The sequence below is a fragment of the Typopeltis vanoorti genome, chromosome 21 (assembly GCF_054136105.1).
Source record: "Typopeltis vanoorti isolate ZY-2024b chromosome 21, IOZ_Tvanoo_1.0, whole genome shotgun sequence".
In the NCBI taxonomy this organism is placed as follows: Eukaryota; Metazoa; Arthropoda; class Arachnida; order Uropygi; family Thelyphonidae; genus Typopeltis; species Typopeltis vanoorti.
In genome coordinates this window covers 67,248,282-67,268,687 of record NC_143569.1, presented here as the reverse complement: position 1 = coordinate 67,268,687, position 20,406 = coordinate 67,248,282, and the positions used below count along the sequence as shown (strand labels likewise).

At 35.2% G+C, this 20,406-nt stretch overlaps 1 protein-coding gene across 1 annotated transcript in view; it reads left to right on the top strand.

Moving 5' to 3' along the window:
- Positions 1–19,586, top strand: part of LOC150094942 (calpain-5-like) — a 151,250-nt gene extending 131,664 nt beyond the window's left edge. The window contains exons 12-13 of the mRNA XM_090411403.1: positions 1,747–1,883; positions 19,282–19,586. Coding sequence (XP_090267529.1) covers positions 1,747–1,883; positions 19,282–19,464 — 320 coding nt within the window. The 3' untranslated portion in view covers positions 19,465–19,586. The remainder of the gene's footprint in view (positions 1–1,746; positions 1,884–19,281) is intronic.
- Positions 19,587–20,406: the final 820 nt, after the last annotated feature.

The following is a 20,406-nucleotide window of genomic DNA, read 5'->3' as shown; positions in this document are numbered from 1 at the left end:
CAATGTTTTTGCTGGATTTTGCAGAGGTATTTGTCAGAATACCACATGGAACTCTGTTACACAAATTAAAACGAATGAGGGATGGATATTACACTAGTTAAGTGGATGAAAGGGTTGCTGCTGAACAGATATCAAAAAGTGGTATATGGAGGAGCAGAATTGAGGCAAAAAGCAGGTGACTAGTGGTGTGCTGCAAGGGTCCTGGGACCATTGCTGTTTAATGTATACATAAATTGAAATAGGAAATAACCTGAAAGAAAATATTCATTTGTTTGCTGATGATGATGTGAAATTAGCTAACGTAATAGTTAATCAAGGCCATGTGGAAAGCTTGCAGAATAAGCAGTCAGTATGGACAAAAGTTAATGGGTGTCAATTTAATGTCGAGAAATGTGAAGTTATGCATTTTGGGATAAATAGATTACAAGCTGTGCATCACATTAATGACATGGTACTCCAGGAAATAAATAAAGCTAGAGATTTATGGGTGGTGGTGCTAGGCAGAGAGGTAAAGATTTAGAGGACGTATTACTAAGGTAGCCATAAGATTACTTCGCTTTCGAAGAACACATTAACAAGTAGAGATAAAGAAGTTGTTATTCCTCTTTATAAGGCCTTGATATGCCCACATCAAGTCTGTTCCTCTGGTTTCTTGGGGATGAGAGGATTCAGAGGTGAGTGATCAAGATGGTGATTGGCCTGTGAAATGTGCCCTATGAGGATAGATTGAGGATTTGGATTGCAGAAGTTGTGGGACATGCAGGGAAAATGTTTCAGCACTTGGCTAGAGGGACCAGAACAAAGGGGGGGGGGGGCCCATCCTTGGAAGTTGAATAAAGGTGTGGTTAGTAGGGGTGTGAGGAGTAGATTTTTTGATTGGAGAGTTGTAGATGAGTGGAATGGGTTGCCAAAGTCAGTTGCTTTGTCTGTTAATGGGTTCAAGGAGAGGTATGATAGATTGTGTGGATGGATCAGGTCTCCCACAACGAGTCTTTGGACTCCATGGATGTGCCTATATAATAATAATAATTTATTGATTTTACTTTGACCTGATGGCAGAGTTCTTATAGCAGAGCTTTGTTGTACAAAGCTCTGCTATAAGATGTACTCCATATAGAACTGCAGAAGTTGCATATAGTTTGCTTCCCAATATTGACATTTTAATTTCTAGTACCAAGAAAAATTTTCTGAAAGCACTATCTCCTACTGAAATATTTAAGGATTTTTTTTTTTTTTTTTTTTTGACATAATGACATGGATCTCTGTTGCACTAATTATGCTATAAAATGTTGCATACATTCCTCTTTTCACAGAATTTGTTTACAAATTTCAAGTTTTATAACTCATGCTGTAAAAGATGTGGAAACATAGTACATGTTAATTATATCTCGAAAAAATCAAAGAATGTTAATAAGATACATCAAAATGAATAGTTATTATCTGTAATTGTAGTGGACCCACAACTGCATGCTTCATGTCATTACGTGCAACCAGTAACTAAAATGGATATATGTTTTTTAAATATGGATAAAGTGAATTTTATTCTCCTTAAATTTGATTTATTAAAATCTAATTTTCTAAATGCTAGAATACATTTTTTTTTATTGCTTTAATGTCTCTTTAAGTGCTTGACTGATTTAACAAATTTTAGTGCCTGCACCTAGTTCTCAGCTCACTACTTAAACATGATTAAAATTAAAATATTGCTTGTTCTATGTAGATACACCAACTGATGTTTATTTATAGCTACGAATCCATATTGCATCATTAAATGTGAAGGAAAGAAAGTCAAGACTCCTGTGTGTAAAGATACGTTAAATCCAGAATGGAATTGTAGTGCTATATTTTATCGAAAAAAACCAGAATCACCAATTACAATAGAGGTGATATTTAAACATAGCCATTACCTTTTACTAATTTTTTAAACAGCATTTGTGCAATTATAATATATATATCCTATTAACTTATTATATATATATATATATCTTTTTCCTTTTTTATTTTTAATATCAGTCCCACAGAAGGTTGAGGATTCATAACACTGGATTCATTCATTCAGAAAAGCATAAATTTATGATTTTTATTAATCTGAATATTTTTAGATTATAGTTGGTGAGAAATGCAGAGGCTGGTAATTCATTTCCTGTAAACCTCATATCAAGGATAAATGGAGAAGAGTATTACAGTCCTTGTAGATTGTAAGCTTGGTGTAAACTGAGTAGTTAGGATGACAGATTTGCCTTCTAATCAGTAGAAAAATAATTTTTGTGTTCTTCAACGTGAATGTTAACAGATCTACCAGTCTGTCCAAAGTAGGCTAAACTGCAAGTGCAAGGAACTTTATACAGGATATGCAAGAAGATCTTAATCTTCAGGAGAATGAATGGAAGTAGCTAGCTGAATGAAAGTGCCAATGAGATCATATTTGCAGAGAACTTTGGCTATTTTTTTCTGATGTACCCTTCATATGTGGGATGAGAATGGTTTTGCTCTGATCCTATGTGTTTAGGGTTGCAGGAGAGATGGGAGGTGCATGTAGTATTTTTGTGTGTTTTATATACTAGATAAATAGATTCTAGTATACTAGATAAATAGATACTGTGTGAATGCTGAATAGTTCTTGACAAGATGTTCAGGGCCTCCCTCAATGAGTCTAAGAACTCCTTGGAGTTGCCTGTAATAATAATAATAATTATATGAGCTGTAAACATCGACTGAAAAGGTGTTGCAAAGAAAACTGAGCTCAGTTTCAAAGGCTGTATCATTTGAACAAATGAGTAAGTGTTTTGAGGATGTCATGCTCTTGAGAAGGGTGGTGGTGGTGGTGTGATAGCGTGTAAAGGAGGTGTATTACTGTGTATTACTAGGAGCTGTATTACTGTTCTGCATTATGAGAGAAGGCCACTACCCAGACTGGTTTCAACCTTTATTGAAGTCTCATCAGTGAGTAGGTAGACCTAGTTAATACCAAGTTTGTAGCGAACAGAACTTACAACCTTTCTATGAGTATTGCCGAGAGGTGTCCTAATAAATTATTAGATATATGAAGAGCCAAAGGCTTCAATTCGGCGACATATGACTTGTTTAAGTTAAGGGATATTACATCCCATATCGTTTCTTAGCCGAATAAGAAAAAACTCAAACAACTTAAACAAGTTATATGTCGCCGAATTGAAGCCTTTGGCTCTTCATATATCTAATAATTTATTAGGACACCTCTCGGCGATACTCATAGAAGGGTTGTAAGTTCTGTTCGCTACAAACTTGGTATTAACTAGGTATACCTACTCACTGATGAGATCTCAATAAAGGTTGAAACCAGTCTGGGTAGTGACCTTCTCTCATAATGTAGAACAGAAATACAGCTCCTAGGAGCTAAGTTCACATTATGGGTAAATATCAAGAATAGTGATCGGAGCTTGCTACACCTTTGAGATGAGTTGCCTCAGCTTGCACTACCTTAAGGGTCAGTTGCTGCAGTATCCGGGTATTTGCTTACGCTTGGAATCGCCGAACTTTATATAGTTTCTACTATATTCGGCTAAGAAACGATATGGGATGTAATATCCCTTAACTTAAACAAGTCATATGTCGCCGAATTGAAGCCTTTGGCTCTTCATATAGCTAACAATATTATGTATTTTAATAGATATTTGATTGTTTTAATTTAAAATTCTTTAATGAGACTTTTGATTTTTCATCTTCTCAGCCAATTACTTAAATCTGGATTGTATGTCGTACACTTCAAACTTTCATCATTCAATTTGTTCCTATACTTATTTTTTAAATAATTCATTGAAGAGAAAAATTGTTCATAATTGTACGTTGAACCGAAAAGTCAAAACCCCAAAAGCAAGTCGTCTGGTATTTGAATAATTAGTTGGGAAAGAATACCAACATTTAAATATAATTTCCTGTGGTGTTTCTTCTATAGTTTCCTAATTTTCTTCAATTTGTGCTACCATTTCCTGAAATTTTTGTACCCAGATATTTTTATTCTGAATTTCCAGAAGCTCCATTTGTAGTTTTGCAATTGATATTCCGGGAAAAGGCTTCAATGTCTATTAATTTTAGATTGCAATTTAACAGATGTAATATAAATTTCATCATCTCCTGATGTTTTTTAAAATCCTGAAATCTACTTGTAAATTAACCTAAATTACAGTAATCATTTCAGTGAATATTTTGCAATCAGCTTTTTCTTGATTTAAATTCAATCTATAATTTTTTAGATTTTCAAAATATATAAATTTTTCTTCAGTAACATCTTCGAAAAACACTCTTAGTTTCTGTTCAAAGGTAAGGACTTCCTCTAGTAATTGTAAGGCTGTGTTTCCCTTCCCTTTCAACTTCAAATTTAGCTTATTAAAATGTTCTGTCATATCAAGCAAAAAATAAAAATTTTGTATCCATATGGGATTACTGAGAAGTTCCACATGATTTACATTATAATTTTTAGTGTTTAAGAAAACTATTACTTCTTTTAAGCACTGAAAAAACATTTTAATGCTTTTCCTCTTGATAACCATCGTACAAATGTAAATGTCACTAAATCTTTATGTTGACTACCCAGTTCCTCTAAAAATATGTCAAAAAGTCTGATTAAATGCTTGAAATCGGATGAAATTGATCATTGGCACAGCAACAACATCCATCACTCTTTTTAGTTGTGGTAATAATTCCAAAGAATTTGCAACTAAAGCTTGGTGCAAAATGTAATGAAATGAAATAACTCCATGTGGAATATGAGTGGAGAATAACTTAACAAACTTAACATAGAGGATGCGCCATCGGTCGCAATGCATACTATATTATTAATATTTATATTTTTATTCTGTAAACTTGTTAGAAGGTTTTCTGAAATATCTTGACCTGTAGTGTGTCCTTTAAGTGTTAGCAGATCAAGAAGTTATTCTTGAATACCGGAAGATGTGATATATTTAACCATCATGCAGCATTGTGCCATATCAGAAATATCATTTGCTTCATCAACCGCAATAGATATAAAATCAGCTGAATTAATATCCATAATTTGCATATTTGAAACTTCTGCAGAAATTGTTACAATCCGTTCCTTGACAGTTCTAGCCAAAAGAAGTAAATCTTTAATTTTTTTACGTATCTCGTCCTTATTTTTCATATCCTTAAATAGAATTTCAGAGACATTATACATGCAATTTTTTAGAAATTCACCATCGGTAAAAGATTTTCCAGTTTTTTCTATTTCAAGGGATAACAAAAAACTTGCTTCAGTAGTATTCAATGAAGATTTCATCCAAAGTTGACAAATTTCTTTGTTGAAGCAATGTTTTCTTTTGTAATTCTTCAATAGCTTTTTTTCTATTATCACCCTCAGAATATTTTTTTACTGAAGTCTAAATGTTTTCCTCGAAAATGTTGTTTGACATTACTTAATTTGTTATTTTGAAATTGTAGATGGCAAATTAAACATTGCAGATTTCCATTTACTTCTATAAATGTAAATTTCTCTATCCACATTTTATTGAATCCTCTGTTTTCTTTGATTATTTTTTTTTTCTTGAACTCATATTAGGAGGGTTATTATCACAAATTTACCTGCAAGTAAAAACACAAATTCAACATAATAACATAATAAAAATTCATTTGTGTATAACCTGACACTAAATTAAACACCAGTTTACTACCACAATAAATAAGTTAACTAATTTATTAGTTAACTTATTTATTAATAAATTCTGTTAGTAATATTAATAAATATTACTAACAGAATGTTTATTTTGACAGTTAAAATTTGTATGTATCTAAAAACCGTGGTGTTTGACAGGACAGCTGATCAATTAATTCAAATTTTTGCCATGGCATTAGTTACCTTAGGCAGGGTTAACGTTTAGCAGTATTTCAAATATAACGTAGTTGTCAGTTGTTCATGTCATAAAATTTCATGCATAACACATGTCACATGCATAGAGTCTAGTGCCACAAACAGGCCATATCAAAAAACAATATTTAGTTGCTTGTATTGATTATGTATCTTTTAATTCAATATAAAAGAGCCTCACTTTATTCATCCAACAGCCACATGCAGCTCCGGAGTCGCCGGTTCCCGACCCCTGATCTGTAATTTCTTTTACAATACTCTTTCCTCCATTTTTAAGGCAGAATATTCAGGAAGCTTTTTCAACTGCCTCCTGAATATTCTGCCACATTCCTGATATTTATTTTATCTTATCTTCCAATGACTTGTATTGCCAGTTTTACACAGTGCTTTGCTTTCTTACATTTTTCTCTGTATGCTCTAAGAGCACCAGCTAACTTACTTTCAGGGAACTTTTGATATACTTTCTTTGACTTCCTGTGTGACCTGCTAGGATAGAAAATTAGAACTCCATGGTGGACTCAGGAACACCACATGCTTCTTTGGCTGAATCAGTCAATGTTTTCTTCAGGATTTGCCACTAAATCTCTACGGTTTGGTTCCTGTTCTCAAACTCTTTCATTTTTTCTTGAATAATGTTTGTGTATTTTAGTCTACAATTTGCCCCTGCAAGCTGTTCACCCATTTCTTATTATAACTTATTACACAATTTTCTTTTTAAAATAGATTCAGTTTTATTCTGCTCAAAATCCAAATGCTGATCACTTCCAGTTTCAAATCCTCTGTATACTCTTGTGTCCTGAGCCAGTGTGAAGATATTGCCATCACCAATCACATAATCGTTGAGATTATTCTTATTTTTTGCATCTTCTCTCCATGTGAATTTGTGCACATCTTTGTGTTGGAACATAGTATTAGTAATAACTAGTTTATCTCCAACAAGTACCGACTTTTCTTTTTTCACTGTGTGACCTGCTTCTCTAATGCCTCAAAAACTTCCTCCATTTTTTTCTTAGTGTAGACTCTTCTGTGGAACCATAGACACAAATAAGTCTCATTTTCCAATTCTTCATTGTGACATTTGCTTACATAACTGTACTTGATATCAATGAGGGTTTCTTATCCATATCCAGTTCTCTTGTAGTACACCCTTTTGAGTATCTACCTGGATGCTAAAATGAACAAAGATGGGCTGGCAATTTGGCATTATAGTATTCAACACTAAATATCAGGATAATCTTCTTGAATCGTTAATGATGCAAAGTTGGGTAGGGCAATAGTGAATGCAGCAGATGTCAAAATCTTGCAGGACGACTTGGATAGATTGGAGTTCTTGGCTAAGGAGAATGGATTGTTATTATTAAACAAGACCTCATGGAGTCAAAGACTCATCTGGGAGGTCCTTTTATCACACATATATCTCATCATACCGTGTCTTAAACACACTCAAACTCCTTGCAGACACCACGCTCTCAGGCAAGGCATTCCAATCATTCACAACTCTGCACGAAAAAAACCTGCCTCTCACTCCCCTACTCACACCCTCTTTATACAGTTTCCAGGGATGACCTCTGGTTCTCCCCTGATCTCCCACTATTCTCTGTAGAACTTCTCCACCATTGACCTTATAACAACCCCTTACCAACTTATAGGTCTCTATCATATCTCCCCTCTTCCTTCTCTCCACTAGACTCTGCAAATTACATCTTCTCAATCTTTCCTCATACTCGACATTCCAGAGGTCAGAAACTACCTTAGTCAATCGCCTTTGGACCCTTTCCAACATTTCTTCGTCCTTCTGAAAACCAGGTGACCAAATCTGAGCACAATAGTCCATTTGTGGCCTAATTAAAGCCTTATATAACAAAACAAGAATCTCCCTACTTCTACATGTTAATGTCTTCCGCATCATTTCCAGAAGCCTTTGTGTTGTCTTCACAATTTTGGCGATGTATCCCCTAAATTTTAGATCCTTATCCACTATCACCCCCAGATCTCTTATTTCCTCTACTTCCAACAATATATTCTCACCAAGCACAAATTCTGCATCCCATCTTTGTTTTCCAAATTTTAAAACCTTACATTTTGCAACATTGAACTCGTATCCCCATTTGCATGCCCAATCACTCAATTTATTCAAGTCTTCTTGTAAGGCCATGACATCTTCTCTACTCTTCATGGTTCGTCCCAACTTTGCATCATCTACAAACAACTGAATATCTCCATCCAAATCTTTGCCAATATCATTAATATACAGGTTAAATAGTAATGGCCCTAAAACTGACCCCTGAGGCACTCCACTAGTGACTTTCCTTTTCCTGGATATCGCACCCCCATACACAACTTGTTGATACCTATCAGATAGCCAGTCTCCAATCCAATGCACTAATCTAATATCCAACCCCATCTGCTCTAGTTTGACTGTCAACTTATCATGAGGTACTCTATCAAAAGCTTTTGCAAAATCCAAGTATATTACTGTGTATCCTTCTCCTCTGTCCAAGGAAGCAATCACTTTATTGTAATATGTAAGTAGATTACTAAAACATAACCTCCCTTTAGCAAATCGATACTGTCCATCAAAGATTATACCATTGTTGTCAACCCAACTCTGGATCCTAGTTCTCACAAGCTTCTCCAACAACTTAATCACAACACCTGACACAGAGATAGGCCTATAGTTTGATGCTTGAGTTCGATCACCTCCTTTATGAAGTGGCACAATCTTGCCCTCCTTCGTCTCTTTAGGAACTTGACCAAGTGCAAGACTCATATTAAAAAAATATGTCAAGGCAGGTGTCAACTCTCTGGCACATTCCTTCGGAATACGCGGTGATATATTATCAAGTCCCACAGCCTTATTTATATCTAGTTTACTCAACTCCCCAAGCACATCTTGCTCACTCACAGTCAGTCTCTTCTCCCCATCATCAACTGCTCTCATTCTCTCCATGAAGTCACATTCACAAGATTTGAAAGATCTTTATGAACTGCTCATTAAGTATCTCCACCACACATTCTGCAACAGCTGTCTTTATACCATTTCCTCCAATCAGTGTCATCCTTCCACAATCATTCTTTCTTTTGCTGGCTACATATCAAAAGAACTCCCTAGGATTCTTTTTGGCTTCATTAGCTAACTGCTGTTCATACCTCTCTTTAGCTACTCTCGCCAACCAAGTCACCCTCCTTGCCTGGTCTTTGTAGACCTCATGAAATTGGTTACTTCCACTTCTCTTATGCTGCCTCCACAATACCCTTTTTCTCTGTATCACATGCTTAATCTCTTTATTCATCCATCTCACACCTACTTTATTTAACCTTCTCACCCGTGGTATACATTTAGACATTGCATCTACTAAATAGTTTTTGAAAATCCCCCAAGCTGCATTGATCTCTTTTTTCAGCTAACTCCTCATTCCATGCTACACCTGCAAGCTGTCTCCTGAGCTCTTCATAATCTCCCCCCCCCCCCATTGTAGTTCCACATATGCCCTATTTTCACAGGGGTCCTTGCACTGCTGGCAACCATCCAGGTAATCACCTCATGGTCGCTTTCACCAATTGGTGGATGATTTGACACCTCATTTATAATTACATCCTCCGATGAGATGACCAAATCCAAGACCCTTAATCCTCGTGTGCCCTCTGTTACATACTGTCTGAGGTAGTTATCCCTCAAAAACTAAGAAACTCATTTTCTTTACTTCCAGTTGCTATCTCTTCATTCCAGTCTATATTGCCATAATTAAAATCACCCATAATGATCACCCTTTTCTTATTTGCTTGGCTTATTTGACTATACATTTCACTATCACCACCATCCACGTTACCAGGTCTATAACAACATCCCACCAAGTATTTGATTCTGTTCACCTCTATCTCACACCATGCTGCCTCAAAACCACTGTCAATTTAATGTGACAAAATGTACGGTTATGCATTTTGGGGTGAAAAGATTAGCAGCTGTATACCACACTGGTGGAACTGTACTCCAGGAGATTGATGAGGCCAGGGATTTGGGAGTGTTGGTGGATAGGGAGATTAAGTTTGGGGGGGGGCACATTGCAAAAGTAGCTAAATCCTCATCAACTCACTTGGTTGTTGAAAAATACCTTGATGAGCAGGGACAAGCAAGTTATTGTACCTTTGTACTGAGCCTTGATAAGACCTCCTCTCGACTACTTTGCCCAGATTTGGTCACCTAGGTTTCTTCTTGATGGGGGAGAGGATCCAGAGACGAGTGACTAAGATGATAGCAGGTCTATGGAATGAACCATATGAGAACAGGTTAAAGATTTGTGGGTTGCAGAAATTAGTTGATAGGTGGAAAAGGGGAGATATGATTGAAACATTCAAATTACTAAAGGGTTTCTATAGGATTAATTTAGAGGATATTTTTGAGATCAGGACTGGTGTTGGGAGAACTAGGGGACACTTATGGAAGCTGGGCAAGGGTATTAGAGCTGAGTTCTTTACTTTTAGAGTGGTAAATTAGTGGAATAAGCTGCCAGAGTCTGTTGTGGGTGTTATGATGGTGAGTGAGTTCAAGGCAAGGTATGATAGATACTGTGAGAATGTTGTATAGTTGTGTGGACATGATGTTTAGGGCCTCCCTCGATGAGTCTAAGGACTCCCCGGAGTCGTCCGTAATAATAGTAATAGTAATTTCCTGAACAGAAATCCATTAGGTACTTTTATTATTATTAGCTTTTGTTCTTTTCTCCAAATTTTACCAAAAACATTTCTGTGTGTGGTATTAATTTACTACTTTGCTGTTTAGATCTCCAACAGGGATCAACTTTTTTTTTTCACTGTGTGACCTGCCTTCTCTAATGCCTCAAAAAACTTCCTCCATTTCTTTCTTAGAGACTCTTCTGTGGAACCATAGACACAAATAAGTCTTATTTTCCAATTCTTCATTATGACATTTGCTTACATAACTGTACTTGATATTGCTTGTGATTCAAGAAGATTATCCTGATATTTATTGTTGAATACTATAATCCCAAATTGCCAGCCCATCTTTGTTCATTTAGCATCCAGGTAGATACCCAAAAGAGTGTACTACAGGAGAACTGGGCATAGATAAGAAACCCTCATTGATTCTTGCCATTACTTAAATGGTGACATACAGTTCTCCTCCCAGTTATTCAGCTTTGACCTTTAAGCACCTACTAATTGTATAGTTATATATAGTAATCTACCATTTATCCAGCCTTCAAAACAATGATGCTTCAATTAACTTGAACTCTCTGTAGAATACCATGTAATAGTGCTACAATTATCCTAAATTTCACTGGATGATATATAATACAGTAATCTACTATTTATCCGACAAATTTTGTCCTACTTATAGGAAGATATTTTCAGTGCTGAATAGTTATATGATACTGCATGGGGGTGGGGAGTGTGTGTTTTTTTTTTTTAAACATTAATTGTGTCTATTAAAGTATGAGATTGAAAGTAGTTGTGGTTGAATACAACATTTGTAACTTTCCAGGCTGGCTGACTGGTTGGTTAATCTGTCTGATCAACAGGCTGCATGTTTGAATCTGTCATGGACATGAATGTTGTGATTGTCATGGACAATGAATCTCATCACCCAGTGTGAGACCACCATCACATTTATGTAAAGACTTGAAGTGGCTAAAAGTTCCACCTTTGATCTCTAGAGCTTTTTCAGATTATGTAATTTAAAAAATAAAAAAAAAACATTTAAAAAAAAAAATAAGTCAGCCTGCCAATGGTACTACTAATTTACTGTAGGTTTACAACCTTTCTTGGAAGTAACATTAAAAAACAAATGATAAATAAAATAAAAAAAACATTCATTTCTAGCATTCTCTCTCTCTCTCTCTTGTTAGGTTTTTAATATCAAGTGATAAACTATGAGAGTTGCATAGTTTTTGAAACGTATCTGGAATTGAAATACTATTTCATACGTAGGGAGCACAAACATGCACAGCATGCCATTTTTGAAAGGTTTTGCATATATTATACTGGTAACTTCAGAAGTATATTCTGTTTCAAAGAAGGAAAAAACTGAACTACCAGAAATAATTATGGTGAAAAGATGACAAACAAATATTAAAATTAAATTAGAAAAGTAATCCCTCAGTTATTCAACCATGGCGAGAGAGAGAGAGAGCAATATGTATATCCAGATCATTAAAGAGTTCTTAAACTCAAGGTATAATTACATGTTATGTACTAGAAGTCTGTTAAAACACTAACCCATTCGAGGATCAGTTAATCGAAGTTTCATTAATTTGAAGGTTGGATAATTGAGAGATCACTGTAGTTTGGTATTTATAACTATTTTGTAGAAAAGTTGGAATTTCATATTTTCCAGTGAAGTGAGTTTCACATACTAAATTTTGATTTTTATTCAGAAGGCAAAGCATATGCTAAAGCTAGCAGCATATCAAAAATGAATAGTATTCATATAGATAGAAAAATAAAAATATTTATTTTTCTATCTTAAATTTTTTTTTCTGTGAAACATAGTTGGTTTCAAAGGAGAAACAAGGAAAGTTCATCATCAATTTCCTGATATGTACCCTGTAGGTGTATACAGGATACTGTTCCAGTACTACATGATTTAGTGTACATTATTACTAATCTCTTATCAACGGTTTTCCTCCAAATTAGTCTAGCACTTGTATTTGCTAACCTTTCTTTTTCCATTCTGTTTAAATGACCATACCATCTTAGCAGGGGTGCACCAGTAGTGTCAGCAAAACTTTAATTGGTGCCCCTATATCCCCCCCCCCAATAAAAAAAATTTATAAAAACGTGAGTATTTCATTTTGAATTTTATCTCCTAAAGCGGAGAGCATATTTTTAAAGTCAGAATCATTAGCTACACGTCGCGTGTATTCCTATATAAAAGGATCAAATGTTTCTAACATCTCAGTGCATTTTAAAAAATTGCCATTGTTGTGATCATAAAGTTTATTACTTTTACCAGGAAGAGCTAGATTTTGTTTGCCTAAAACTGTACTACAAAAATTATTCTTTTTATAACTTCATACCAATGTTTCCTTTCATTATCTAAAACTGTTTGCTGCAAATGATCAGTACAAGTTTTATTTTTTAAGGATGCAATTAATTCTGTCCATTTTTTGCAATTGCTCAAATGATTTAAATTTTTCTCATGACGATTCAGGTACATTGCAAGATGATGCCTATATTCTGCTGATAACAGCAGAATATAGTGTGCCTGTTTTACTGGTGCCTGTGTGCATGGCACACATTGCACATATTGCCGGTGCGCCCCTGCACCTTAGATTACTGTTCATGCATTTATGATGAGTGTGTGAGCAGAGCTAATCGAGAAGTTAAAATTGGTTTTGAACACTGTCTTATAATGTTCTTCTTATTCCATAAATTTATTCATTTGCCCCCCCCCCCAACTCATACCAGCTTTGCTTATTTTATTATCTATTTCGATATTTAGGTTAAAGTATATTTATGTTCCTGCCTATTGTCATAGTTTTGCTCTTTTTATTGCTGATTTTCATAGCAAATTTGTTATAGCTGTTATTCAATTTAATTAAATAACTTAGAGAGTTGCACTGGATTTATTTAGGAGTATCATCATCTGCAGAGAGCAAGGTTTGATATCCTCTGATTCTGATGTCAGGTTTAATACCACATTCTTACAATCCATATAGATGAATAACAGTGTAGATGGAACACTGGATTTTTACGTCAGACTATCTTCCATTCTGACTGCTGACTTACAACATAAATATAGACTATGCATTGCTCTATATATGTTCCATCTGCATCACATGATTGTAGTGTTTCAAAAAGCCTTTCTCTTGCCATTTTGTCATATGCTTTTTCTAGATCCACAAAATGTGGCTGAGAAATCATGGGAATATAACAGGAATCTCCACCTATTTGTTGTAGAGTGAAAATCTGATCATGACAACCCCGATTTGAATCTGGTTTATTTCTGTTCTTTGTTTCACTAAATTTCTCTTCCACTATTTTTCTTATCTCTTCTCAAGTCTGCTTGCATAATGGAACATTTGGTAGGGAAATTCCTCTGTAATTCTCACATTCAATTTTATTTTCCTTTCCTATGAATAGGTACTCTGAGAACTCTACTCCAAATCTGGAATTCAACCTTCTGAATTATACTGTGTACCACTGCAAAACTTTTATGCCTCCATGTTTGAGCATTTCTGGTTTAATATCATCTACCTCAGCTACCTTTCCATAGTTCAGGTTTCCAACATTCCTTTTCTACCTCAAGTATTGATGATATGTACTTCTGATTGCATTTCACTTGAATATTTTTTACCACTGTTCCTTCTGGTTTCATTTAGTATCTTTCGAAGTGATCACCCCTGACATTCACCAGTTATCTATGTCTTCAATTTTTATATCTCCTTTATCATCTCTAATCTCTTTTATGGTACTCTTTCCTCCATTTCGAAGTTTCTTTAATAGCCTCCAGAATACTTTCATGATAATTGTTTTCCAAATTCTTGCCAATTTTCCCAAGACTTAGTTATATTTGCACACAGCTTAACTGTCTTACGTTTTTCTCTATATTCTCTCAGAGCATCTGCAAGGAAGTTACATTCATTAAATGTCTATGAACTGCACTTTTCATTTTTGGTTATGATGATCCAGTAGTGAAGACTTCTGGAAAAGTAGAAATAAACAAATGTTAACATGGAAGTCAGAAAATGAAAATTGTGAATATACATTTAGATTTTCCTTTTCAGCACAGGAAATCTGTCTTGTAGTCTTCAAATGGAATGGAGTCCATAAGGAAAGCAAAAGCCTGACTATCCAAAAAAAAAAAAAAATGATAGGGATTGAGTAAAAGAATGCAAGAAGAAACATTTCACTAAACTAAAATCAGTAGCAAGGGTAAGGAAGAACCAGCAGAAAGTGTTTACAGACTGCTGCCATTTCCTGCCAATTGTTTAAATAAAGCTTTTTAAAAAACAGGGAGAAAAACACATGAAATTAGCTAGTATTAACAGGAAAAAAAAGAAGCAAAATCACATTTAACTTTAAACAGTTGTCATGAAACAGACAAGCTAGCATTATTATGATGTAAGGTTATGTCAAATAATTTCAATATTGAATCCTTTTCTCTTTGTAATTTTTTTTCAAAAATCTCAAAATACAGAATAATCCTTTCTCTGGACTTTTGGCTTACCTTTGTTAGTCTGCTTCAGTGTAATACTTGTGTGTACATATCTTTACCTGTGTATTGTTCATTAATGATGCCAATTTGACTTTTGCAAAATATAGGATATATTTGAATTATTTTAGTTAGTATATTATCAACCTTGTCATCTCCTTTCTTTCATAATATCAATATGAGTAACACCCAGCATATAAGCTTGAACACTAGACTTAGGTTTTGTCAATTGTACTTTCTTATGACTCAGGTAAATTTCTACATCAGTGTCACATTGTCCAGTTTCTGAAATTTGCCTCTATCTCTCTCTCTTTCTCGGATCTCCTCATGTCTGAGGATTCGTGACCTTCCTGATGATGATGCTTCTGCATTTCTTTCTCCCCTGTGCTTCTCTTATTGCTTGTTCTAGTTTAAGTCCAGTGATCCTTGATATTTCGTCAATCCATCTGTTGTGGGGGATTTCCCTTTTTCCACACGGTTTACTCTGGATGATTATTTTTTCCAGGCAGTTCAGCATATGTGTCCAAAATATTGCCTGTTGAAATTTGCCTATATTACTTTAAAAAGCTGGTTTTAAAATAATCATAAAGAAAGTTAATTGAATGACATTTTGTATTCTAACTAAAGTGTAGCCATATTTCTACAGAATAACCTAGAACGAACAGTATATAAATTTATTAGGTAGCATGTGATCAACTTTGGATTATAGGGTATGTTGAATGATCTGATATATAGTTAAGTGGCTTTTTTACACTATTCTTTAAGCAGCTGTATGACAGCAAGAGTTTAGCCTCTGGTGAATAACTGAAAAACAAAGTACACCAAACAATGCAATAACAGATTATGAATAACAGAAGTTTGCTTTCCATTCATTTCCCAACAAAATTATTTTATTAGAACTTGTACTGCTTAAGGGTAGAATAAATGCATTGTGCAAATGTCATCCTCCTTGCAAGATATTTTGTCTTAATTCACTGTAAACTATTTTTTCATACCATATAGTGAAAAATTTTATTTTGTGCCATTTATATTGTGATGATTTCTTTAACTATGAATGGATTTAAAAAAAAAAAAAAAACATAAATGCTCCAAATTGAAAATTAGGTTACTTCATGTGTAAATGATGTAAGGTGTAATGTTCAAGTATCAGCTTAAAATATTTGCCAGTTTCATTTTATTCTACTATTTTGCATTACTGAAACAGAAATAGATGAATGAAGATATATCTGATGGAGGGGGGGGTTGTATTTGTTTATTATTATTATTATTACCCAAGACCCCATGGAATCAAAGACTCATCTAGGAGGTCCTTTTATCACACACACACACACACACACACACACACACACACACACACACACACACACACACACACACACACACACACACACACACACACACACACACAGCTCATCATACTGTGCTTTAAACACACTCAAATTCTCTGCAGACACTTTCAGACAAGGCATTCCAATCATTCCCAACTCTGCATGAAAGAAAACTGCTTCTCACTCCTATACTCACAACCGCTTTATACAGTTTCCAGGGATGACCTCTGGTTCATCCCTGGAAACTGCATCTCTGTGTCCCTGATCTCCCACTATTTTTTGTACCTCCCCAGCATTGATCCTATAGCAACCCCCATAATAACTTGTAGGTCTCTATCATATCTCCCCTCTTCCTCCTGTCCACCAGACTCTGCGAGTTGCATCTTCTCAATCTTTCCTCACACTTGACATTCCAGAGGTTAGAAACTACCTTAGTCAGTCACCTCTGGACCCTTTCCAACATCTCTTCATCCTTCTGAAAACCAGGTGACCAAATCTGGACACAATAGTCCATGTGTAGCCTAATTAAAGCATTATACAATGGAACAAGAGTCTCCCTACTTCTACAAGTCAGTGTCTTCCACATCATTCCCAGAAGCCTTTGTGTTGTCTTCAGAATTTTGGCTATATGTCCCCTAAATTTCAGATCCTTATCCACTATCACTCCCAGATCTCTTATTTCCTCCACCTTCGACAATATATCCTCACCAAGCATAAATTCTGCATCCCATTTTTGTTTTCCAAATTTTAAAACCTCACATTTTGCAACATTGAACTCACATCCCCAATCACTCAATTTATTCAAGTCTTCTTGTAAGGCCACAACATCTTCTCTACTCTTCATGGTTCGTCCCAAATTTGCATCATCTGCAAACAACTGAATATCTCCATCCAAATCTTCATCAATATCATTAATATACAAGTTAAACAGCAATTATCCTAAAACAGCCCCTGAGGCACACCACTAGTAACTTTCCTTTTCCTGGATATCGCTTCCCCATACACAATTTGTTGATACCTATCAGATAGCCGTCTCCAATCCAATGCACCAGTCTAATATCCAACCCCATCTGCTCTAGTTTGACTACCAATTTATCATGAGGTACTCTATCAAAAGCCTTTGCAAAATCTAAGTATATTACTGTGTATCCTTCTCCTCTGTTCAAGAAAGCCGTCATTTTATTGTAATAAGTAAGTAGATTACTAAAACATGACCTCCCTTTATCAAATCCATGCTGTCCATGAAAGATAATGTCATTGTTGTCAACCCAACGCTGGATCCTAGTTCTCACAAGCTTCTCCAACAACTTAACCACAACACCTGACACAGAGATAGGCCTATAGTTTGATGCTTGCGTTCAATCACCTCCTTTATGAAGTGGCACAATCTTGCCCTCCTTCGTCTCTTTAGGAACTTGACCAAGTGCAAGACTCATATTAAAAAAATATGTCAAGGCAGGTGTCAACTCTTTGGCACATTCCTTCAGAATACACGGTGATATATTATCAAGTCCCACAGCCTTATTTATATCTAGTTTACTCAACTCCCCAAACACCTCTTGCTCACTTACAGTCAGTCTCTTCTCCCCATCATCAACTGCTCTCAATCTCTCCATGAAGTCACATTCACAAGATTGAAAGATCTTTATGAACTGCTCATTAAGTATCTCCACCACACATTCTGCAACAGCTGTCTTTATACCATTTCCTCCAATCAATGTCATCCTTCCATAATCATTCTTTCTTTTGCTGGCTACATATTGAAAGAATTCCTTCGGATTCTTTTTGGCTTCAGTTGCTAATTGCTGTTCATACCTCACCTGCCTTGCCTGGTCATTGTAGTCCTCATGGAATTGGCTATTTCCACTTCTCTTATGCTGCCTCCATAATGCCCTTTTTCTCTGTATTGCATGTTTAATCTCTTTATTCATCCATTTCACAAACTACCTTATTTAATCTTCTCACCCTTGGAATACATTTAGACATTGCATCTACTAGGTAGTTTTGAAAATCCCCCAAGCTGCATTGATTTATTTTCCAGCTAACTCCTCATTCCATGCTACACCTGCAAGCTGTCTCCTGATCTCATAATCACTCCCCTTGTAGTTCCACATATACCCTTTTCCTACAGAGGTCCTCACACTGCTGGCAACCACCCAGGTAATCACCTCATGGTCACTCTCACCAATTGGTGGGTGATTTGACACTTCATTTATAATTACATCCTCTGATGAGGTGACCAAATCCAAGACCCTCAATCCTCGTGTGCCCTCTGTTACATACCGTCTGAGGTAGTTATCCCTCAAAAACTCAATAAACTAATTTTCTTTAATTCCAGTTGCTATCTCATCATCCCAGTCTATATTGCCATAATTAAAATCGCCAATAATGATCACTCTTTTCTTATTTGCTTGGCTAATTTGATTATACATTTCATAGTCACTACCATTCACATTTCCTGGTCTATAACAACATCCAACCAAGTATTTCATTCCATTCACCTCTATCTCACACCATACTGCCTCAAAACCACTGGCACTATTTCCCTCTTGCATCTTTACTTTCTCTCTTTCTCTATCATCAAGAGCACTTCCCCCCCCTCCCTTTTTAAAACCTTCTATCCTCACGAAACATCTTTTATTTAAAAATGTTACAAATTTTGTTTCTGGAAATACCCCAAGAAACAGTCTTTCATGGAATAGTTTTATCAAAAGTAACAGCAACATTCATTTTCTGTTGAGTTATCCATGTTGGAATGAAACAAACATTAGACTCACAGTAAGCATTAAGGTATGTGTAATGGATGAACAGATAGTGTCCATAAATGCTGTCTGTAATAATAATTTTAGTTCCTACTCTTGTTATGATTTTGCATTACTATTAATTATCAGATGTTTTCTCTCTCTCTCTCTGTGTGTTAGGTCTGGAGCAAACACCTGCTTAAAGACAGCACTTTGGGACAAGCTAATACACCAATACACTCCAATCCTGATAGAGTTATATATGAAGTTCCTTTGACTGGACAGAAAAAGAATCAAGCATATAAAAAGTATGGCAATGTTGTTATTGATATATGCACCAGTGATGATTTGGAAGCCTTTTAAAATTTGGATTGTTTTTTTTTTTTCCTAAGTGTGTTGTGTCTGTTTATGGACCAAGTCCAGGTTTTTCTATGAAATGTTTGTTTTATGTTTTTGATATATAATGAAGGTGCTATAGATTTTTACACTTGTTCTACAGATTATATAGATTTTACCTCTGTGTGTGTGAAGAGAGAGAGAGAGAGGAACTAAATTGAGGTGTGTGTGTGTGTGTGTGTGTGTGTAGCTACATAACTTCCTGCCATTTTACTCCCTGTTTCATAGATAATTTTCTTTTTCAATCTAAAATTGACTGACAGCAATAATTTTAGAAATGGTTGTTCTGCTGTTGAGATTTAGCTTAATGTACTTAAGTCTTGAAAGGAAATACAGTTACACCTCGAGTTACGTAAGTAATGCGTTCCGTAAACCTTTATGTAAGTCGAATTTGTAAATTACATACATACAATAAAATGTTCAATGGCTACTCATACTGCTGTCTTACATTAATTTTTTTGCCATTAATCTGATCTTTTCCATTTTTAATAGTTTTCATTTTTGGGGTGATTAAAAAAATTAATTTATAAAAAAATTTATCAATAATATACATACTGTAAATATGAAAGTATGAAAAATACATAATATAAAAGAATATAAAAATAAACTGAAATATTCACTTTTCAAATAAAAAAATGTCTTGTGACAACTAAGTTGGCTGTTCTAAGGAATGCTGTTCTGTGGGAAGTTTTACCCCTTTCGATGTTAAAGGGGCTGAGGGTAGTCAGGGTCGTCTGAGTTGTCATCTTGACTTTGTTGTGAACGGCATCTCACAAACATGTCTAGAGTAGATTGTGTGGTCACACACTTCTTGTCCTCACATTTTTGAACCGCCCAGTGTTCGGATCCATCGATTCTAATTTTGGTAACGCTATGTCTATCAAGTTAAAAACCTCGGGTAGTCCCTTC